The sequence below is a fragment of the Lolium rigidum genome, chromosome 3 (genome assembly GCF_022539505.1).
Source record: "Lolium rigidum isolate FL_2022 chromosome 3, APGP_CSIRO_Lrig_0.1, whole genome shotgun sequence".
NCBI lineage: Eukaryota > Viridiplantae > Streptophyta > Magnoliopsida > Poales > Poaceae > Lolium > Lolium rigidum.
The window spans coordinates 393,910,505-393,935,881 of NC_061510.1; the positions used below are offsets into that span (position 1 = coordinate 393,910,505).

General features: G+C 40.1%; 2 protein-coding genes and 1 pseudogene across 2 annotated transcripts; 2 read left to right on the forward strand and 1 right to left on the reverse strand.

The window, feature by feature from the left end:
- The first annotated feature begins 18,958 nt into the window (after positions 1–18,958).
- On the forward strand, positions 18,959–19,474 carry LOC124700888 (uncharacterized N-acetyltransferase p20-like). The gene has a single exon (XM_047232946.1). The coding sequence runs from the start codon at positions 18,959–18,961 to the stop codon at positions 19,472–19,474; it is 516 nt and encodes a 171-aa protein (XP_047088902.1).
- Positions 19,475–19,816: 342 nt separating this feature from the next.
- Positions 19,817–20,377, forward strand: LOC124702507 (uncharacterized N-acetyltransferase p20-like). Its single transcript, XM_047234652.1, has one exon. It carries the CDS (start codon positions 19,817–19,819, stop codon positions 20,375–20,377), a length of 561 nt encoding a protein of 186 aa, XP_047090608.1.
- Positions 20,378–20,724: 347 nt separating this feature from the next.
- On the reverse strand, positions 20,725–25,377 carry LOC124700815 (annotated as a pseudogene).

Genomic DNA, 25,377 nt, shown 5'->3' on the forward strand with positions numbered 1-25,377 from the left:
TAATGGGGTTACAAAGAGAGAGGAAACAGGTGTGTGCATTGCATTCATGCATAGAAAATATGGGGAATTTTCGCGCTTTAAAGTAAAACTGTCACAGTAACTGAAGTTTCACTTGACCTTGGTGGAATTGAAGTAGCTCATCAAGTCAAGTGCTATAAACCTCAGTGTGGTCTTTGTTTAAACCCGTTTTGGGTAGAGATGATTTGATCTAAGGGGTTAGATCAAATGGAACTAACACAACAACACTCTAAACAATGATCAATTGCTTGATCTTATAAAAGATCATAACATCGTATTCCTTGCCATAACATAAGAACATCTATTAAATTGGAAAATCAAGTAACAATAAATGGACAACCCATTCTTCACTTATCTTCTCCATGTCTTAAAACTAACCCATGTTCTTACCATGAACCTCATGGTAATTCTTGAACTAAATTCTTGAACTCAAGACCAACACAAGCTTATCATTAAACCCTAGAGATGGGAGAAGCCTATAACCATCAAATAGATAATAATCAAACTCTAAGTTATTAACAGCTTAAAAGTTAAGAAACTACACTTGGGGTATAATTGAATTCACTTTAAAACTAATTACCAAATATGGTAAAACACAAGGACCTAAGTGCATAAAAGCCCCACATTCTTATTTTAAGCATAACTATTTAAATATGTGGAATATCACAAAACTAAATTCATTTACATTACGAATTATAGTTCAAACTATTTGAATAAAATAAACTATGAGTACTTTGAAACTCATATGATCATGCCTTGGTGAAATCAAACATCATCATTCAAAATTAGGGTATAATTATTATTCTTGACATTTTGATCCCAATTATAATATAAATACAATCACATATGATATAGTGACTCACCCATAAGCATAAGATCATTCATAAGACAATTAGTAACAAAAGCCACTTGGCTATCCAAAAACAAATCACAAGAGAGGATAATACCCATGCCACATAGGATGAAAATATCTACATAGCTTGCATCCTAAGCAATGCCACCTCATGCTTAAAGGATTACTATGGATGAGAGCATGACAACCAAGCACCTTACTCATCAAATTAAAACAAGAGTCATCCACCTATGTGTCATGATATTAGAGCATGTCCAAGCCTATAAAAGGAACCCTCTACCTCATTCATCTCATCATCTTGCACCATGATGCAAGAAGACCAACACATTGAGCCACTCCATAAAATAGTTAGGATCAAGATGAAGCACCTAGGAGGTGGAGGCATGCCACAAGATGCAGGTTTATCAGAATTCCTGAAGAACAAGCTACAAAAGATAGCAAGGTAAAAATTCTAAGGAAGACCACATATTTAGATAATCACATCATCATTCCTTGAGTAGAACCTTAGATTATAATCCAAGTCCTTGTGGAGTGAGAGGGGTAATTGGTATAACCATATCTAAATATTTCTAGTAATAACTTAGGAAGCCAAACCTTGATCATTACAAATTGTGTAGTGATCATAAACCCTAAGAACTTGAAGTAGAAGATATAAGCTCATAAGTAAAGCTTAGAGTTAAAGCCTATAATATATATGGTGAGAAACCATTCATCATTATAACCAAAGTTAACTATAAAAAGAATTATAGCTACTTTAGTTACTTTAACAATAGATTAAGAATATAATAGAAATCAATTGGTATAAGATAAAATCAATTCTCAAGTACTTAGTAATCAAAGGAGAACATAAACAACTAAGCAAGTAACCATATTACCTTGGTTAGGGGAGATTAAAACCTAGGACATATTGGAGATTCAAACCATGTGCAATTAGGAGAATATGATTAGAACCCTAAATTGTTCATTAATTGAATCCTATGCTTCAATTATTAAACATAAGAGACACCCAATGTTAAACCCTATAATTAAAACCATGTGTGGATATCAACCACTTATCCTTATAATTAGAACCAAACCATAATGAGAGTAGTATCTACCCTAGGTATTTCAAGGTGTTAATGCTAAACCCGAGAAGGGAGTTACCATAGAACTTACAAGACCTTAAATTTTAATAAAACATTTTAGCAACCCTAACAAAATACTCTTAAAGCCAAGAGAGGGATAAATTGAATTATCATCATTAAGAACCTTACTTAAAAAGTTAACCATATTCAAATGCAAGTGTACAAACAATATGGTTAAACACATAATTCAGATCCACTCATAATTCTACCATGAAAAAGAAAGCAAGTTAGAATTAATTCTACAAGAAAAAGGGAATTAAAGTGAGTGCCTAAAATCATACTTAATCAAAATTGCAATAAAGGTTCATATATATTAAATGCTCATTTAAAAACAATTCAGTATTAAATGATCTTCTTGTTGGTCCTCATGAGATTCCAATTGTCAAATACCTGCAAAATAGAATGATTTGAATTAAAAACAGAATTCAAAATGGAAATACAAAACAGAAAATAAATAAAAGAGAAAAAGAAGAAGAGGCTTACTTGGACTTACCTGGCCGCGGAAGCCCACCAACACGGCCCAAGCCACGGCCCAAAGCCAACCCACGTAACCCTTCGTCTAAATATCTCGGGACGAAGTCGTCCTCATCCTCTCCGTGAGCTGGAGAGCAGCACGACGCCGTGATCGCCTTCTCCCTCGCGCTGGCAGCCTCTCCTTCCTCGACGACGTGACGAGGCGCACTCTTGAACCCTATAAGTACCCTGGACGACGACCTATCTCTGTTTCCCTCTCCCTCTGCTCAAATTCCCCAATTACCGAAACCCTAGCTCGCTCCGGCCATTTCCATCGCCGCCGGTAGAAACCTCCCCAGGCCAGGCCGTAACCACCATCGGCACCGCCATGCTCGACTTGCTCTGCTTGCAAAAGGAATCAAGCTATGGTGATCCGTAGCGCCGTCGTCAACCTCGCCTCTCCGACTGCCGGCGCCATTAAATCCGGCAAACCAAACCACCATTGACCTCGCCGTCAAGCGCGTCATGCCCCTGGTGAGCTCCTGATCGCCCTGGCATGCTCGCCGAGTTCAATTGCACGCCGTAGCTCCACCGCATCGATTAGCCCGTGATCACTGCCGCTGTTCCTCGCCGCCGAGCACGCTCCGGTGACCATACCGGAGCGGCGCCGCCACCATCGTGTTCACCTCGGCCTGCTCGTTCCAGTGAGCACCTGCGTGACCCCGTGGAAACCCTGGACCACCGCCGTCGTCGGCAACTGGCCGCCGGCCGGCCACAGTACTGCCACCTCGTAGCCACCGTGGCACTGACGTGGCCAATGGCCCACTTGTCAGCGTCTATGTGTAGAATAGCCTGGTACATCCAGTAATTCTTTTAGTTTAAATCCAAAATTCAATTATATCTGCAACTTTAAATAAATTTAGAAAATTCAATTTAAGTCAGAAAAATATAAATGAGATATCAAAATTCTTAGAAAAGAAAACTCTATCCAATAAAAATATAATATGAAATTTTTATTTGTAATAAAAATTTAAGTATTTAATACTTACTATTTAAGCATTTTCTCTTATTCATAATTGAATTAAAATTCAATAATTAGAAAAACTTTCTAAATTAAATAAAACCAGAAAATAAATAAAGAAAACATTAAAACTAATTTTATTTATTTGTTAACTTGATAAATCCTTATTAAAAAGATTTACACCCTGATTAATAATTACCCTAAATTATTAATTGTTCAAAAGTAACAAAATGGCAAATTCAATATTATTTTTATTTGCAAAGTTATTAATAACTTCATCCATAATGAAGTTATTAATCCAAGAACTAATTGACAAATAGGAAACCCTAAGTTCCATATTGAATTAAGAACACAAACCCTTAATTTTATGTGGGATACTAAAACCCTAATACCATTAGGAACCCTAGCTCCACTAATCCATTTGAACCCTAGTTTGCCACTAACCTAAACCCTAGGTTATAGGATGTGATCATACCACTTACTTTTCATTCATAGGTTTATTATGAGCAACTCAATGGTTGATCATATTCACATATATATATAGGAATCCTATCACTACCAATTAGCATCCCATGTGTTCATCGTCATCAGACCTAAATAATCAAGTAGGGTCAACCAAGTGTAAACCCTAGATCCTATTACCAAAGCCATCACACTTATTCACTCCTATTTAGCATCACATCAACATGATGAACCTTAGGAGCAACCATGCCAAATCTTGAGCATTACCTAACCATATTCTACTAAACCCTACTAGTGTTGGATATTTATCAACCCACCTATTTAGAAGCCAAATATTCCTTACTTAATAGAACCAACAGTAAAACTTAGACAACCTCAACCCTACCTAACAGGACCTATAAACCCTAGCTAGCTATCATCAACAAGATAAACCAATCTTGATACCAACCTCGTATGAATAATTGCTTAGAATGCCAGGCTTAACTCAACCTTACAAGCCCTTGGTGTTGATGAATCCAACTAGGTTGTGATCCATTTAGTACTTACTCCAGAAACTAGATAAAACCATAGACAACCATAGAACCCCACAAATCTAATTATCATACTTGTTCTGTATTAAAGAACATGTTCTTCAAAAGTTATTCTTTTGAAGTATATGATAATTAATCATTAACCATGCCATCTAATACTAAAACTTACAACTGTTCTATACATGTAACATTATGCCAATTATCATTCCTTGTGTGCTCAATTGGTTACTATGCTTTATTATCTACCTGTTTATGATGCCAAGTAACCACCATTGAATAAAAACCTTGTTTGTGAATCACTCTAAAAGTGCAACACACTTTAAACTAATCATTATAACTCACTAATCCTAAATCATCGGGGTTAGGTCACGTTTAGAACGATTGCATCTCATACTTATGCATTATCGCATCCTTGGCAATCTCTTAACATCGTCCTTACTGGACGATGATGCTATTTCAGAATTTGGAGTTATTGCGTATCGAAGACCTTGCCTGCATAATCTTGCAGTCAAGAAAGGCAAGTTCATCACTTGCTCATGTAATTTGAGTATTTCTATCAAATTACTTGCAAAGTACTATGGTTATCACTATTGCATAAAAACCAAAACCACTACTTTCATAACTATGAATATGACTATGTGGTGGGCAATGGAACCATGGATTGTGTTGATATGGTAGAGGTTCCATTGCAACTTGCAAGGGTTTATATCCATCTAGGATTAAACAACAAATGTCGCCAGTGATTCTTGTGCCGTAATACCCGTGTTAACCATAAGATCCGGAGTGGGACGGAGTAGTCAAAAGTGTTTCCACCTCTCGTTCATCAACGGATGCGCTTACCGTAGCGGTTGTATCCGGCGGAACAACCGGAGGGTGGGGATCCCATTCTAATTCCCCACGGTAATGCAATGCTTACCGTAGCGGTTGTGTCTTGCGGAACAACCGGAGGGTGGGGATCCCATTCTAATTCCCCACGGTAATGTGGTCTATGATGGGTTGCGGCTACCGGCGTAGGAGTGTATGGTAGAGCCCAAGACTCGTCATCGTGGTCGGGGTCCACCCTGAAATCTACGGGAATAATGGGACCGGCGTGGACCCAGGGTCGGGGCATGCAACAACGGGTGGGTGTTCGAGGTAGCGGAGGAACATGATTGGCTAGACCTTATACCGGGCCTCACACCGAAGGAAGTGTGGACGGGAAAGCTGCCCGGTTGGCACCAAGGTTAAGATCTCTTATGGGTAAAGCAACACACCTCTGCAGAGTGTAAAGAACCGTGACTTGTCACTCCCTGTTCCGGGATATGGAACTGCGAACGCTGCCGGAAAGGAGCTCCATGAAGTTCTAGTAAACCGGTGAAGGCCGACGGACATAGTTCTTCCGAATAAAAGCAACCTTTTGAAGAAATGGTTATGAAAACTTGCATTGGTATTAGACTTTCTGGTCTAATGCTGTAGCTAGTGCATTAAACACCTCTTTCCTATAATGATCTTGTTGAGTACGCTCGTACTCATCCCACTCTTAAATCCCCTGCTTAGATATGGAGGCATCAAAGGAGGATCTACAGTACAACTCGAAGGCCGAGAAGTCAACAACTACTTCACGAGACAGGACCTTGTCAGAAGAGTCAGATACCTCATCCAACAAGGAGAAAACCTAGTTGGACATAGAAGGGAACTAGCTTCCTAAACCTAGCTCCTATTTAGCTAGAATCTATTCTTAGCCTTTTTAGCTAGTCAAATACTCTACAAATAGAGTTCGTGATAGGATTAGACTACGAGTCGTTCTTCCGGAGTTATCTGCAGCTTTTACCTCATTGTAAAGTAGGAGGTCTGTGATGATCTTATGTAACAGAGTCAATGTTGTAATTCTATAGACATGCCTTGGACCCGCATATGTTTCTGTTGTACCACTCTGAGCGATATAATACCCGTGGAACGGTGTTTCATTTGTATTATATCAGACTTGCATACTACATCATGCAGTGGTATGCCGGGTCACCACAGTTGGTATCAGAGCAAATGCTTTGACCCTAGGATTAAAACCCTTTAAAGGAGACCTATAGGATTGGTAGTGTCTATAGGAAGTCGTCTTAGTTAAACCAAATCTTTTTATGACTTGAGATGGATATTCACTTGAGAATAATCCTGACAAACTTGAGTCAACATTTCTTACCTATATTTCCTAAGTAATGTTAGCTAGATAATCTCAAATTATGTAGGATACTCTTAAGACCCTAAAATAATTATGAGTAGACCACAGTTGGTATACAATACATGGTAGTCCAAAGAGAGGATACAACCATAAGGAAGATATCCTAGTGGAAGATGTGTACCAACATATGTTATGATTAAGTAAGAGTTATCCAGACTGGTAATAGGAGTTATATCAATTGATGAAGATAATTAAGATATCCTAATAGAAGATGTAGACCAAGTTAAGTAATGAGTAAGTAAAACTATCTAGACATGTGAAACAATTGATAGTAAGTGATAACTATGAGTCATATGAGGTAGTATAGACCATGGTGAGTCAATCATGGGAGATAAGGAAGAGAGATATGAATAAAATATGATTACTTACATGGTAGAGTTGTTAATCATATATGATTCACCTGAGAATCATTATGTGATGGAATAGAACATTATAAGTATTTTGGAGGAGTACAATAAGAAGCCAAGTGCTAAACAATAGTGCAAGAACTATGTTCCAAAAACCATGGGAACTGTGTCAAGAACATTAGGTCCATAGCCTTACGATACAATAACTTGGAAGTATAGGAGCTATATTCCAATAGTTATGTGTCTAGAATAGTGATGTTAGAACCGGACATATCATTGTAGTAGTCCTCAACAAAATGGAAGCTAAGTTAGTACTTCCAAAGAAAATTAGGTTAACCTTAACTATCTTAGATCATTCTGTTTCAAGTTTATCTCATTGCAAATGTGCAATTAAGATAAATGTTGAGATAAATAGTAGAAATTCACGTATTCGTGCTAAGTATCACGATATAAACCCTATATTATGTGGTGTTATATACTACACATCTCAGTCTGATGTTTAGAGATGTCTTACTCAACAATCATATTCAGGCTTATGATGATGTGTATTATAAACACAAAGCTGAATCTTCTTGGATTTTATTAAATTTTCATTGTTTGACTAGATCCATACATGAAGTTTGACTTTGATATGCAAATGCATGTTGCAATATCAAGTCCTTACTTGATGCTATAGATCTAGAGGGTAATGGTATTCGTGTGAGGAAGTGACGAATTCTGAATATCTTGAAGACAAGATGAAGGTTCATCAGAAGAAATGAGTAAAGTTGTGGGAAGCAACCACAATATCCAGAAGGAAGTACCAACCAAAACTCATGCTTTACCTCAACAGAGGAGTACTTTAGTATATAGGAAGCATGAAGGTGAGAAATATGATAACTGTGGAGTAGTAGAAGTAGAACCATAGTCATTATGGAAGAGGGAATGCATGGGAAATCACTTAGGATACTATATTCATAGTGTCAGCTAGTGGTTTTCTTGCAAAATAAACCCTGACTGAAGGAAGATGATATATGAAACCATAGCAGTTATAAGAAGACCGTAGTTGGTATCAGAAGACCACAATTGGTATAGGATCAATACTGCGAGATAAAGCAAAAGATGACCCGTCTAGTTGATCAGAACCTATAATAGAATCCATTTTTAGATATCAAATAGCCACAGTTGGTATAATAACCACAGCTGGTATCAGTGGGTATTACAAGTAGTCCACGATTTAATTATTTGTATCAAAAGTTTGTGAACAAATAAAAATCTTGTCAGCCAAATAGCTAGATCTATAAACATTTAGTTGAAGGATTCACAATGGATGTCCACAATTGAGTGGATACACCATATAGATTCTTCACGAGACCTTAGAAACCATAAGCTAGACCCAGACCAATATTCTAACCATAAGTCCAATGATTGGAAGAAAAGGAGTTGAAGACCATAAGAAAACTCTAAGGGGTAGAGTAAAGATTGAGTTGGATGTACAATAACTCAATACTTTAAGCTAGATAGAAGCAGAAGGTCTGAACTGAGAGGAAGTTCGATCTTATTTTCATAAGATTGTTGAACACTACTTTCAGAAGTATGTCAGACCAGAAGCCGAGGTTTATACCTCGAGGAAGTAAGAGTTGGACTATAACTTGAGAAAGTGAGAAATATTTACTCAGAAGTACGGAAGCTCAAGTAAGTCATCGATAATAAAGTTGGATAAAGGAAATATCGGAGACCAAATACAGCTTGAGAAGGCCAAAGACCGAAGGATATTGACTATACCAAACCTAAAGACTAATAGAATGATTCCTTTTATGGAACCTAAATAACCCAAAATAGTTATAGGTATCAATTATAAACCATGATTGGATGGACTAAATGAGTCTAATCCATTCCTAGGGAAATAAACCATCACGAACATTCCCATGGTAAATACCTTACTAGTACCATTATTGCAGTTTTGGTAGTAAGGGAAAACAAAGACCTGTTTATTAATTAGGAGTTAATTATCAAATTAGTCTTCAGTTAAGACTAGCAACACCAGAAGAAGTCCTAATCATGGAATCTTCAAAGAGAAAGGAAACAAGCTTATAAAGTTGGAGGAAATCATGGAAGTAAAGGAAGAAATAGTTGTTTGATGTCAAACACTAATGGATTCCAGGAAGAATCCGGACAAGGGATATATTCAATGATATCCAGTAAGATCAATATGGAGTTCGAGAAAAGAAGTAGTCTGCACAAGTCAGATCCACACTTCGGAAACGTGAGAGAGTTCAAACTTCGAGGACGAAGTTTAGTTTAAGGGGTAGAGACTGTAATATCCCAGGTAATGGGGTTACAAAGAGAGAGGGAACAGGTGTGTGCATTGCATTCATGCATAGAAAATATGGGGAATTTTCGCGCTTTAAAGTAAAACTGTCACAGTAACTGAAGTTTCACTTGACCTTGGTGGAATTGAAGTAGCTCATCAAGTCAAGTGCTATAAACCTCAGTGTGATCTTTGTTAAAACCTTGTTTTGGGTAGAGATGATTTGATCTAAGGGGTTAGATCAAATGGAACTAACACAACAACACTCTAAACAATGATCAATTGCTTGATCTTATAAAAGATCATAACATGGTATTCCTTGCCATAACATAAGAACATCTATTAAATTGTAAAATCAAGTAACAATAAATGGAGAACCCATTCTTCACTTATCTTCTCCGTGTCTTAAAACTAACCCATGTTCTTACCATGAACCTCATGGTAATTCTTGAACTAAATTCTTGAACTCAAGACCAACACAAGCTTATCATTAAACCCTAGAGATGGGAGAAGCCTATAACCATCAAATAGATAATAATCAAACTCTAAGTTATTAACAGCTTAAAAGTTAAGAAACTACACTTGGGGTATAATTGAATTCACTTTAAAACTAATTACCAAATATGGTAAAACACAAGGACCTAAGTGCATAAAAGCCCCACATTCTTATTTTAAGCATAACTATTTAAATATGTGGAATATCACAAAACTAAATTCATTTACATTACGAATTATAGTTCAAACTATTTGAATAAAATAAACTATGAGTACTTTGAAACTCATATGATCATGCCTTGGTGAAATCAAACATCATCATTCAAAATTAGGGTATAATTATTATTCTTGACATTTTGATCCCAATTATAATATAAATACAATCACATATGATATAGTGACTCACCCATAAGCATAAGATCATTCATAAGACAATTAGTAACAAAAGCCACTTGGCTATCCAAAAACAAATCACAAGAGAGGATAATACCCATGCCACATAGGATGAAAATATCTACATAGCTTGCATCCTAAGCAATGCCACCTCATGCTTAAAGGATTACTATGGATGAGAGCATGACAACCAAGCACCTTACTCATCAAATTAAAACAAGAGTCATCCACCTATGTGTCATGATATTAGAGCATGTCCAAGCCTATAAAAGGAACCCTCTACCTCATTCATCTCATCATCTTGCACCATGATGCAAGAAGACCAACACATTGAGCCACTCCATAAAATAGTTAGGATCAAGATGAAGCAGCTAGGAGGTGGAGGCATGCCACAAGATGCGGGTTTATCAGAATTCCTGAAGAACAAGCTACAGAAGATAGCAAGGTAGAAATTCTAAGGAAGACCACATATTTAGATAATCACATCATCATTCCTTGAGTAGAACCTTAGATTATAATCCAAGTCCTTGTGGAGTGAGAGGGGTAATTGGTATAACCATATCTAAATATTTCTAGTGATCATAACTTAGGAAGCCAAACCTTGATCATTACAAATTGTGTAGTGATCATAAACCCTAAGAACTTGAAGTAGAAGATATAAGCTCATAAGTAAAGCTTAGAGTTAAAGCCTATAATATATATGGTGAGAAACCATTCATCATTATAACCAAAGTTAACTATAAAAAGAATTATAGCTACTTTAGTTACTTTAACAATAGATTAAGAATATAATAGAAATCAATTGGTATAAGATAAAATCAATTCTCAAGTACTTAGTAATCAAAGGAGAACATAAACAACTAAGCAAGTAACCATATTACCTTGGTTAGGGGAGATTAAAACCTAGTACATATTGGAGATTCAAACCATGTGCAATTAGGAGAATATGATTAGAACCCTAAATTGTTCATTAATTGAATCCTATGCTTCAATTATTAAACATAAGAGACACCCAATGTTAAACCCTATAATTAAAACCATGTGTGCATATCAACCACTTATCCTTATAATTAGAACCAAACCATAATGAGAGTAGTATCTACCCTAGGTATTTCAAGGTGTTAATGCTAAACCTGAGAAGGGAGTTACCATAGAACTTACAAGACCTTAAATTTTAATAAAACATTTTAGCAACCCTAACAAAATACTCTTAAAGCCAAGAGAGGGATAAATTGAATTATCATCATTAAGAACCTTACTTAAAAAGTTAACCATATTCAAATGCAAGTGTACAAACAATATGGTTAAACACATAATTCAGATCCACTCATAATTCTACCATGAAAAAGAAAGCAAGTTAGAATGAATTCTACAAGAAAAAGGGAATTAAAGTGAGTGCCTAAAATCATACTTAATCAAAATTGCAATAAAGGTTCATATATATTAAATGCTCATTTAAAAACAATTCAGTATTAAATGATCTTCTTGTTGGTCCTCATGAGATTCCAATTGTCAAATGCCTGCAAAATAGAATGATTTGAATTAAAAACAGAATTCAAAATGGAAATACAAAACAGAAAATAAATAAAAGAGAAAAAGAAGAAGAGGCTTACCTGGACTTACCTGGCCGCGGAAGCCCACCAACACGGCCCAAGCCACGGCCCAAAGCCAACCCACGTAACCCTTCGTCTAAATATCTCGGGACGAAGTCGTCCTCATCCTCTCCGTGAGCTGGAGAGCAGCACGACGCCGTGATCGCTCTTCTCCCTCGCGCCGGCAACCTCTCCTTCCTCGACGACGTGACGAGGCGCACTCTTGAACCCTATAAGTACCCCGGACGACGACCTATCTCCGATTTCCCTCTCCCTCTGCTCAAATTCCCCAATTACCGAAACCCTAGCTCGCTCCAGCCATTTCCATCGCCGCCGGTAGAAACCTCCCCAGGCCAGGCCGTAACCACCATCGGCACCGCCATGCTTGACTTGCTCTGCTTGCAAAAGGAATCGAGCTATGGTGATCCGTAGCGCCGTCGTCAACCTCGCCTCTCCGACGGCCGGCGCCATTAAATCCGGCGAACCAAACCACCATTGACCTCGCCGTCAAGCGCGTCATGCCCCTGGTGAGCTCCTGATCGCCCTGGCATGCTCGCCGAGTTCAATTGCACGTCGTAGCTCCACCGCATCGATTAGCCCGTGATCACTGCCGCTGTTCCTCACCGCCGAGCACGCTCCGGTGACCATACCGGAGCGGCGCCGCCACCATCGTGTTCACCTTGGCCTGCTCGTTCCAGTGAGCACTCGCGTGACCCCGTGGAAACCCTGGACCACCACCGTCGTCGGCAACTGGCCACCGGCCGGCCACAGTACTGCCACCTCGTAGCCACCGTGGCACTGACGTGGCCAATGGCCCACTTGTCAGCGTCTATGTGTAGAATAGCCGGGTACATCCATTAATTCTTTTAGTTTAAATCCAAAATTCAATTATATCTGCAACTTTAAATAAATTTAGAAAATTCAATTTAAGTCAGAAAAATATAAATGAGATATCAAAATTCTTAGAAAAGAAAACTCTATCCAATAAAAATATAATATGAAATTTTTATTTGTAATAAAAATTTAAGTATTTAATACTTACTATTTAAGCATTTTCTCTTATTCATAATTGAATTAAAATTCAATAATTAGAAAAACTTTCTAAATTAAATAAAACCAGAAAATAAATAAAGAAAACATTAAAACTAATTTTATTTATTTGTTAACTTGATAAATCCTTATTAAAAAGATTTACACCCTGATTAATAATTACCCTAAATTATTAAATGTTCAAAAGTAACAAAATGGCAAATTCAATATTATTTTTATTTGCAAAGTTATTAATAACTTCATCCATAATGAAGTTATTAATCCAAGAACTAATTGACAAATAGGAAACCCTAAGTTCCATATTGAATTAAGAACACAAACCCATAATTTTATGTGGGATACTAAAACCCTAATACCATTAGGAACCCTAGCTCCACTAATCCATTTGAACCCTAGTTTGCCACTAACCTAAACCCTAGGTTATAGGATGTGATCATACCACTTACTTTTCATTCATAGGTTTATTGTGAGCAACTCAATGGTTGATCATATTCACATATATATATAGGAATCCTATCACTACCAATTAGCATCCCATGTGTTCATCGTCATCAGACCTAAATAATCAAGTAGGGTCAACCAAGTGTAAACCCTAGATCCTATTACCAAAGCCATCACACTTATTCACTCCTATTTAGCATCACATCAACATGATGAACCTTAGGAGCAACCATGCCAAATCTTGAGCATTACCTAACCATATTCCACTAAACCCTACTAGTGTTGGATATTTATCAACCCACCTATTTAGAAGCCAAATATTCCTTACTTAATAGAACCAACAGTAAAACTTAGACAACCTCAACCCTACCTAACAGGACCTATAAACCCTAGCTAGGTATCATCAACAAGATAAACCAATCTTGATACCAACCTCGTATGAATAATTGCTTAGAATGCCAGGCTTAACTCAACCTTACAAGCCCTTGGTGTTGATGAATCCAACTAGGTTGTGATCCATTTAGTACTTACTCCAGAAACTAGATAAAACCATAGACAACCATAGAACCCCACAAATCTAATTATCATACTTGTTCTGTATTAAAGAACATGTTCTTAAAAAGTTATTCTTTTGAAGTATATGATAATTAATCATTAACCATGCCATCTAATACTAAAACTTACAACTGTTCTATACATGTAACATTATGCCAATTATCATTCCTTGTGTGCTCAATTGGTTACTATGCTTTATTATCTACCTGTTTATGATGCCAAGTAACCACCATTGAATAAAAAACCTTGTTTGTGAATCACTCTAAAAGTGCAACACACTTTAAACTAATCATTATAACTCACTAATCCTAAATCATCGGGGTTAGGTCACGTTTAGAACGATTGCATCTCATACTTATGCATTATCGCATCCTTGGCAATCTTTTAACATCGTCCTTACTGGACGATGATGCTATTTCAGAATTTGGAGTTATTGCGTATCGAAGACCTTGCCTGCATAATCTTGCAGTCAAGAAAGGAAAGTTCATCACTTGCTCATGTCATTTGAGTATTTCTATCAAATTACTTGCAAAGTACTATGGTTATCACTATTGCATAAAAACCAAAACCACTACTTTCATAACTATGAATATGACTATGTGGTGGGCAATGGAACCATGGATTGTGTTGATATGGTGGAGGTTCCATTGCAAGGGTTTATATCCATCTAGGATTAAACAACAAATGTCGCCGAGTGATTCTTGTGCCGTAATACCCGTGTTAACCATAAGATCCGGAGTGGGACGGAGTAGTCAAAAGTGTTTCCACCTCTCGTTCATCAACGGATGCGCTTACCGTAGCAGTTGTATCTGGCGGAACAACCGGAGGGTGGGGATCCCATTCTAATTCCCCACGGTAATGCAATGCTTACCGTAGCGGTTGTGTCTTGCGGAACAACCGGAGGGTGGGGATCCCATTCTAATTCCCCACGGTAATGTGGTCTATGATGGGTTGCGGCTACCGGCGTAGGAGTGTATGGTAGAGCCCAAGACTCGTCGTCGTGGTCGGGGTCCACCCTGAAATCTACGGGAATAATGGGACCGGCGTGGACCCAGGGTCGGGGCATGCAACAACGGGTGGGTGTTCGAGGTAGCGGAGGAACATGATTGGCTAGACCTTATACCGGGCCTCACACCGAAGGAAGTGTGGACGGGAAAGCTGCCCGGTTGGCACCAAGGTTAAGATCTCTTATGGGTAAAGCAACACACCTCTGCAGAGTGTAAAGAACCGTGACTTGTCACTCCCTGTTCCGGGATATGGAACTGCGAACGCTGCCGGAAAGGAGCTCCATGAAGTTCTAGTAAACCGGTGAAGGCTGACGGACATAGTTCTCCTGAATAAAAGCAACCTTTTGAAGAAATGGTTATGAAAACTTGCATTGGTATTAGACTTTCTGGTCTAATGCTGTAGCTAGTGCATTAAACACCTCTTTCCTATAATGATCTTGTTGAGTACGCTCGTACTCATCCCACTCTTAAATCCCTGCTTAGATATGGAGGCATCAAAGGAGGATCTACAGTACAACTCGAAGGCCGAGAAGTCAACAACTACTTCACGAGACAGGACCTTGTCAGAAGAGTCAGATACCTCATCCAACAAGGAGAAAACCTAGTTGGACATAGAAGGGAACTAGCTTCCTAAACCTAGCTCCTATTTAGCTAGAATCTATTCTTAGCCTTTTTAGCTAGTCAAATACTCTACAAATAGAGTTCGTGATAGGATTAGACTACGAGTCGTTCTTCTGGAGTTATCTGCAGTTTTACCTCATTGTAAAGTAGGAGGCTGTGATGATCTTATGTAACAGAGTCAATGTTGTAATTCTATAGACATGCCTTGGACCCGCATATGTTTCTGTTGTACCACTCTGAGCGATATAATACCCGTGGAACGGTGTTTCATTTGTATTATATCAGACTTGCATACTACATCATGCAGTGGTATGCCGGGTCACCACATGCCTCTTCCGGGTGATTCTATTGGCGTGGCCCATCGAGCCACGGGGGTAAGTATCGGGTGTATCGGGTTGGTGTGCGTGCGTGAGTACCGGTGTTCCTCGTGTTCTTCGTGTTCCTCGCGCTCTCCCACCTTTTCCCCGTGGATTTTTGGTCGAATCGCGAGATCGGGCCAAACCCTAGATCTCAGATCTCATCATATGTAGCCTGACTGTAGATGTAGCACCGGTTCTCTTCTCTCTCCTCCCTTCTCTTTCCTCCGCCTAAGATTTTACTAATGTAAAATTACTTATAGCCAGATGACTCGGCTCTATTGTACTTGCTCTTAGTTACTCCCACTATTAGTAGTCTAACTTAACAAATTTCACATGTACTACCTCCATCCCAAAGCATAACCTTTTTTTTAAAAAAAATCCAAGTAAAGTTTAATCAAACTTTTAGATCAATCTATCAATAAATATAATATTTTATAGATACCATATGATAATATCTTTCATTATATATCTAATGGTATTAATTTTTATTTTAAATGTTAATGATTTTTTGGTAAAAACTTAGTCAACCTTGACATAGTTTGAATTTCTAAAATAATATAAATCTTAATTTTTGGGATGGAGGTAGTACGAGAGAAGAGAGAGAGAGAACATGCATTGAACGAGAGAAGGTAATAGATAAGATATGCCTTACAATATCTAACAATTTTAGAAAACTTTTAGGGCTTATAATCCTAATGGAGGGAGTATTAAATAAGGGCAAAAACAAATTTTGCAGCATCTGGGGAAGATTGCATGGGTTGAAAGGATAAAAACTAAACTGAACGATATTTCTTGTTGGGTTGGCGTGACCAAACAAATGGACTGCTGATGTGGAAGCAACTTAGCAGAAACGGAATGACGTGGATTTGATAAAAATGATGTGACATGCTTGCTTGTTAAGAAAAATTATACAGTGTGAAGCTCCTATTTAGATATAAAATAGATGTATCCATTCTAGTTTTAGTATCTACACTAGTGGAGACAAGCCCTTCAGTTGCGGCCCGTGACAGGCTCTAGTCCCGGTTTTCCAACCGCGGGTATACATAAAGGCTTTAGTCCCGGCCTTGTTACCAGCCATGATATATGGCCCTCCACGTGGCCGCGGTATAGGATTTGGGATGGAGAAGGCCCGTAATCCCAACCACGACTAAATACTATTTTCAATAATTATGTTTTTCATTTTTTATATTTCATTTTCCTATTTCTTTTTCTTTTTCCTAATTGTTTGACTTGTTACTCTCTCACTTGGACCATTTTTAATACTAATTACACTTAATCTGTAGTCAAATTATAGACTTGGTCATCGGTCGGTCATCCATCCGCACACTACTCCACCCTCAGCATGCTTAACTCCTCTGTTCTTTCCTGTTATGCTCCCGCGAATGTGATTGTACCTTGTTGTAAATACTACCATATCAATCATATTAACTCTTATACCATTGTGTCACATTTCTGTATTTTTTGAAACAAAAAACAATATGTAAACCACAATTGGACAAATAATATATGCTTTATTATTAGAAAAATGTGGGGAATTTGAATACGAAATAATTATGTTTTTATTCATTATTATTATTATCAAATAATATATGCATTATTCATATAATATGGCCAAATAATTAATATCTTGAAATCTATAAACCGCAATTAGACAAATAATATATGCTTTATTATTACAAAAATGTGGGGAATTTGAATATGAAATAATTATGGTTTTATTCATTTATTATCATTATCAAATAATATATGCATTATTCATATATTATGTCCAAATAATTAATATCTTGAAATCTATAAACCGCAATTGGAAAAATAATATATGCTTTATTATTAGAAAAATGTGGGGAATCTGAATATTAATAATTATGTTTTTATTATGTTTTTTTTATTATTATTATTATCAAATAATATATGCATTATTCATATAATATGGCCAACTAATTAATATCTTCAAATCTATAAATCGCAATTAGACAAATAATATATGCTTTATTATTAGAAAAATGTGCGGAATTTGAATATGAAATAATTATGTGTTTATTCATTTATTATTATTATTATCAAACAATATATGTATTATTCATATAATATGGCCAAATAATTAATATCTTAAAATCTATAAACCGCAATTGGACAAATAATATATGCTTTAGTATTGGAAAAAATGTGGGAATTGGAATATGAAATAATTGTGTTTTTATTCATTTATTATTATTATTATCAAATAATATATGCATTCTTCATATAATATGGCCAAATAATTAATATCTTTGAATCTATAAACCGCAATTGGACAAATAATATATGCTTTATTTTTAGAAAAATGTGGGGAATTTGAATATGAAATAATTAATGTTTTATTCATTTTTTATTAGTATCAGATAATATATGCATTATTCATATAATATAGCCAAATAATTAATATTTATTCATTTTTTAGTAGTATGTTGGGAATTTGAATAGAGGGATTTTATTTGTAGTGTTGGATTTAACAGAGTTATAATTATTGTGGAGGGGGATTTAACAGTGTTGGATTTAACATAGTTCATATAGATACATAGTTCATAATTACACTTAAGTTAATCTGTTGGATTTAACATAGCACATATAGATACATAATTCATAATTACACTTAATCTGTAGTTAAATTGTGGAGGTGGCGGCATGCAGAGATACAAGAAACGCGATGGTGATGGAGGTGGACGTCGAGGAGGCGGCATGGATAATTGAACCCTTTAGTCCCGGTTTGAGATACAAGCCGGGATAATTGGATCCTAACGAACCGGGACCTATAGGTAATAGGGCGACGTGGTCAGGTCTTGGATCCCGACCCAAGACACGGCCGGGACCAAAGGTGCTTCACCAAAGACCTGTTTTTTTACTAGTGGTAGATTCACTTATTATGGTATGTATCAAGTTACCTTAAAATGCATAAAACGTCTTGTATTTATGAACATGGAAGTAGAATATTTGTGTCACAATTTATACTGTAGAATTGTTTGGTGTTGATCTCTGCTTAAAAGACCGATGGCCATTTACCTGCCGGCCTGCCGCGCGCTGACAGCCCCTAACCAAACCACAAGGCCACAACCAAAGCCGCGATACCCGCGCGCGCGGTGACAAGTGACAACGGCGATGGAAGTGACACTCCGCCGCTTCGAACTCACAGACGCGGACGGCATGATGGCGTGGGCGTCGGACCCCAAGGTCGCCGCCTTCTGCCGCTGGGAGCCCTACGCCTCCACGGAATCCCTCCTCGCCTACCTCCGCGACACCGTGCTCCCGCACCCCTGGTTCCGCGCCATCTGCCTCGCCGGCGACGGCGAAGCCCGCCCCGTGGGCGCGGTGTCCCTAGAACCCACGGCGGACGCGTGCCGAGGTGAGCTCGGGTACGTGTTGGCCCGCGCGCACTGGGGCCGGGGAGTGGCCACGGCCGCCGTGCGGCGCGCGCTCGCCGTGGTCTTCGGCGAGGTAGAGGGGCTGGTCCGCGTTGAGGCGCTCGTGGATGTGGACAACGCGGCGTCGCACCGCGTGGTGGAGAAGGCCGGGTTCCGGCGCGAGGGCGTGCTGCGGAGGCACTACTGGCACAAGGGCCGCGCCCGGGACCTCGTCATGTACAGCTTCGTCTCCGGCGACCCCTTACCCCAGTGAACACCGTGCCGGATGCCACTGCATACGTCTGAAGAACTGCATTTCGTGAACGCGGCCTGCTGTAGCGTCGAGTGAAATAAAATCCATGTTTGCAGTTAGTTTCTTGTGTGTTGCGTGTTCGATCAGTGACCCGATAGGGCTACCGACTGGCAGATGACGGCGACTGACAGCCATACTGCCATTTCCAGACGCAACGCGACAGCCGACAGCCAGGTGGCCATGGTTGGCCACGATGTGGCTCACCATCATCGTTCATGATGCCGACACGGACACTCTCTTGGAGCAACCTGCCGACCATTTCGTAGTTTAACCTTGTCACTCTGTCCAAACAATTAGGCTGCGATGGAGCAAGAAGCGGCTGCGCGGGCGCCGGAGCACGTGGGCAAGGTGACCATCCGGCCGTTCGACCTCGCCGACGTCGACGCCATGACGTCCTGGGCAGCGGCGGATCCCGTAATACTGCCCGCGGCCTCCACGACCTGGTGCTCCTACCCCAACCCGTCCCGTGACACGCTACTCGCGTTCCTCCGGGACACGGTGCTCCCGCATCCCTGTTTCCGCGCCGTCTGCCTATCCGGCGCCGTCGTGGGCGCGGTGTCCGTGACGCCGACGGACGACCGGTGCCGCGCGGAAGTCGGGATCGTGCTGTCTCGCGCGCACTGGGGCAAGGGCGCGGCCGCTGCGGTGGCACTGAGGCGCGCGGCCGCCGCTGCGTTCGGCGTCCTGGAGGGCGTGGAGCGCGTGGAGGCGCTCGTGGACGCCGACGACGCCGCGGCCCGGCGCGTGCTGGAGGAGGCCGGGTTCCGCCTCGAGGCCGTGCTGCGGAGCTACCGAGCCGTCGAGGGTCGGCTCACGGACGTGGCCGTCTACAGCCTCATCTCCACCGATCCACTCCTCGACTGATGTACTGTACACCATCTTGTTGCCAATGCCATGCCAATCAAATGAATGCGTGATCGGAAGCAACAAATTTGCAAATTTCATCACCTTGAAGGCTTGAACGCGTGATCAAAGTTCCCAAGAAACTAGATTACATTGCCGCATTTCAGCTACAAATTCCAAAGTAAGACGATATATCGCCCCGTAGAGATCGATACTACGACTGCTCTGTCATCCTCGAAGAGACTAGAGATCGACAGAACAAACGGACTTATTGAGTTCTTTCGTTGAGCTGTGATTCGACCGAACCGCCATTGACCGGTGAAGCGGGAGACGACCAGAGAGCACGGGCGGGAGAGCGGAGGGGTCAGTGTGGCCGCCGGAGCTCATGCCTCCCATCCACGGAGGACGGTGGCGCGGGCGACGCGGTTGACGCCGAGGGTGAAGGCGCCCATGCGGAGGTCGCAGTGGTGGCTATGGCACATCTCCTTGGTGTCCCTGAAGGCGCGGGTCATGTACGTCTTGAGCTCACGGTTCACCTTCTCCTCGTCCCACATGAACCCCTGGATGTTCTGCACCCACTCGAAGTAGCTCACCGTCACACCGCCGGAGTTGGCCAGGATGTCAGGCAGGATCAGCACCCCCTTCTTCGCCAAGATCTGCACATTGAATTCAGCAGGCAGTGGCGCATTTCATTACTGTCAGTATGTGAAGTCAGTATGTGAAGTCAGTCAGGTAATACGATCTTTGGTTTTCAAGGCAGAAAAAAAATGATGTTCTTGCCTCGTCTGCCTCAGGGTCTGTGGGGTGATTGGCGGCCTCGATGATGTACTTTGCTTTGATATCGTCGGCGTTGTCCCTGAGGGAAAATAATCATGGTCAAGACGAATGTTTCTTTTGCTACAGCCAGAAGGTTACTGTAACTGAACTCGCAACTGTAAATCTGACAGAAGTTAGGATGAAATGAACTACAATGAGGAAGGAGAAGATTACTTGTTTATGACTCCACCCAATGCTGCAGGGATGAGGACGTCACAATCCTCTGTGAGAAGAGAGTTCGAGTCGACCGCGTCGCCGCCCTGGAAGCCCTTGATTCCACGGTTCTCTGCCGAGTGCTTCATTAGCTTGGCGATATCAAGGCCATTGATGTTCTTGACGGCTCCTGTGACGTCGCTGATGGCAATCACCTTACCTCCAGCTTCGGTGATCAGTTGAGCAGCCCAGGAGCCCACATTACCAAATCCCTGAAAAGGAGAGCAAGGTAAATAGTTGCTTATGTGTGATCAGCTATCCGGCTTTTCAATGCAAATGTAGGCCAAAAAAGGTAATAGTGGCCCCTTTTGTAACCATAAAGTTCTTGAAGGCACATATCATGCGATCCACTGACACTGTGTAGTTCTTTACTAGTAGTATTTCTTAATCCATGTTGCATTAATATAATGAGGCTTCATGACTCATACCAGACTGAATTATCAACTGCTCATTGTTTTAATTGTTTTTAAATTCAAAGAGATTGACCTACACGTTATTTACCTGTATTACAAAACGCTGGCCTGCGACGGTCTTGCCATGCTCTGCAAGTAAGGCTTCAGTAGCAAACAGGACTCCCCTTCCAGTAGCTGCATCTCTTCCCAGTGATCCTCCAAGGTCCTGCATTGAGCAAAAAGTTCAGGAACATGTGTAGGGATAACTAGAAACCACATTTCTCAGAACAATCAACTCCTGGTTCTTCCATCTGAACAATAATATCTATGCTAAGCATCATATCTTGACAAGAAAACTGTTAGAATTCTCCATGGTATCTTGCAAATTCATCTGCAAAACATCATTTGCACTGCAGGATGGAGACTTACCACAGGCTTTCCTGTCACCACAGCAGGTGAGTAACCATGAAACTTGGAGTACTCATCCAGTATCCATGCCATTGTCTGCCTCGATGCAAGAAGCAAGAGAATCCATATGAGAATACAGATTATTAATTCTCACGGTATTCTTGCATACAAACAAATATACAAGGGGAAATAACCTGTCCGTTGGTGCCCATATCAGGAGCTGGAACATCGGTATGGATGCCAATCAAGTCATGGATTTTTTGGGTGAAAACACGGGTAAGCCTTTCAAGCTCCGATATGCTCAAGTCTCCAGGGCTGCATCCTATGCCACCTTTAGCTCCTCCATACGGGATATTAGCCACGGCTGTTTTCCATGTCATTAGTTGTGCCAAGGCATTGACCTCATCAGGTTCAACCTGAATTTTATGATAAACTTTCAGTGCAAGGATTTATTATGATAACACAAAATCCAGGCTGGTGTGGTGTATGACAAATTTAGACCTTTAGTGAGATGTCACTAGTTTCCATGTTACAGGATAATTTTGTTCTACATTACTACAGGTAGATATTGCAAATGGTGCAGAACCAGCTCTGAGTTGAACAATTAGTCATTTCAACTATTTGAAAGGATTGCGCTAACTCGCTAAGTACAGAAGATTCCTGATCAAAGTAGAATCTATGCTGAAGGGCCATTTCAAGTCGGTGACGCAAGAATCAAATACTGGCTGGTTGTATCACTGAAGAGCAGAAGAACCTAGGAATATATGTTTGTTCTCACCTCATGGTGGTATCTGATTCCACCCTTCATAGGGCCCCTGGCATTGTCATGCTGCACCCTAAACCCAACATAGGATGCTAGTGTCCCATCGTCTTTCGGAATCGTGCACTCAACCTGCAACCACACAAGCAGCATGTTACTGAAGCATATATGCAAAACACTTCACCTTGCATAGACAGCTTAACCTTTCAGAGCAAGCGAGTACAAGGTGAGGTCAACCACTCTTTTTTAGCCAAATTTAGCAGGAAAATCTAACTTGACAGGGAGATAGCGATTGAGAATGTGGGAGAAAAATAAAATCAAGTAACAAATAAAAATGCATTTAATAAAAGATAGTATCTAATGATCAAACTAAAAACTCATAAATCTAGGACCAGGTGAAAAATAATCATAGGTCAACTAGTCAACTACCCCAAGGACCAAGGTGATAATTTTCAGTAACAACTGGGCTCCATAAACCAAAGCAAGCATGGGTGTCCAGATTCACACTCCTTCAGAGCCAATACAAACAAAAAAAAAAACTCGGATCATTTTTCTGAGGTAAGAAGGCCGGATCACCACCTTGATCTCCCTGAACGGGATGAGCAAGCTCTTCTCCAGCTTGGAGTCGAGACCCAGCAGCTTGGCCGCCTGCTTGAAGTTCCTGCTGGTCGCCGCCAATGCATTCATCATGTTCGACGAAATTCCCCTACGGAGCAGCCCCTGAAAAACGGATCGAGAAACCAAACAGTAAGTAAGAAACCAAGGAATCTAATCACGCGAGATAGAAAGATCAAATAAACCAATCAGACTCGGCGCAAGGAACCAAAGGATAATCTACTTTTATATTACCGAGTAGGAGCAGTAGCAAAGTGTTACTGGCGAGCAGGGGGCAGGCAGCAGCAGCACAAAGATCGTGGAGGCGTTTCAGGTAGGTGATATGTATATATAGGCCGCACAGAGCTCCATGGTGGAGTCTGGATAAGTTCAAAAAGCAGAGGCGCAAAAAATTTGTCTCTGGCGTAATACAAGATCTGGTTTGCATTCCCAAAAAATGGTACAAGATCTGATTCTTGCCCTATTTGCAATTAATTGCTCTAGAGACCCGGGCCCTGTCTGCTTGTAAATAACTATTGTAGCATACCAGAGGAAGGTGTGTGTCAATCTATGCAAAAGAATCACTATTTACCCTTTTATTGACAAGGGGATACGAATCAGTGTTTAAAAAAAAGATAGGAACTTAATTACCATAGAAAGAACATACTTTTGGATCAGGTATATTTGTACAATTTTTATCAAGATTCAGACAACAGTTCCTCTTTAACTTGCTGGAGAATATCCAGCAATTTGAAAAGGGTGTTCAAGAAAGCTTCTTCATGCGGCAGCAACAAACTGCTCATCCAGTTAGGTGTGCAAGGCTGAGCATGTACTGATTGTACTGCCACGCAGGAAGTTGCTGGAATGCTGACGATGAGCATGCACATGTGAGCGCTGACAATTTCATGGTTACACATACACATATCTGAATCATGTTCTTACAACCAGCCAAAAACTTTGTTTAAAAGTTTGAGTTGCTTGAGTACTACTGTGGAAATGTGAGCGTTAGAGGTTGACCTACCCAGTAGATAGAGAAGAGCGAAATTTCCGGCCCTGAGCAAGTTGGAAAGCACATGGCTGACTCAGCCGGGATACAGTCTGGAATTGTTTAGCTGACTATGCATACTTGCTCTGGAATTGTCACTCAACACAAACGAAATGCCTAAATACAACACATGTATCCCATGGATTCAACGGTTGTAGATAAACTCTGGTTAAGAGTTGGGTACTGCAGCATGTGAAGCATATGCCTTATATGTTCTTTCGAAAAAATAATGCCGCATATATTTTCTTGTCTTGTGGTGACAAGATAGATCATTTGGCTCTTGGTGTTAATTAAATGAACTTATTGGTATAGTTTGTCGGCTACAGGATAAGGAGGCATATGTTAAAGGAAGAAACCAAGCATTCGCTGAAAAGGTAGAAGGAATACAGAAGTAGGGCAATCCTAAAACAGACAGCAAAATCATGTGGATTATAAAGAAATGAGAAAAATCATACGGATTGTAAGTGGATTGGTTGGTTATCTTTAAGAAAACAAGGATTCCAGATTTTGTAATTCCTGCATTATATTTTGCTTGTTTTTTTGCAGTACTCTAAAATAATGATAAAACCAGCACCCCACTGTCACCACAGATAGGGAGATAATGAAGCCGATATTCTCAAATCAGAGCCCGGATTAGGTAGGTTTAAGTAACAAAAAAATCAGAGCTTGGAGTAACTATTGATCAGTGTGACTAATGCTAACAAATGCACATCACCACCTGAACTTACACGGAAGCACGAAAGGAGAGGGTAAGATAATACTTTCTTCTCACACCTGAGGGAAGTGAAGGCGG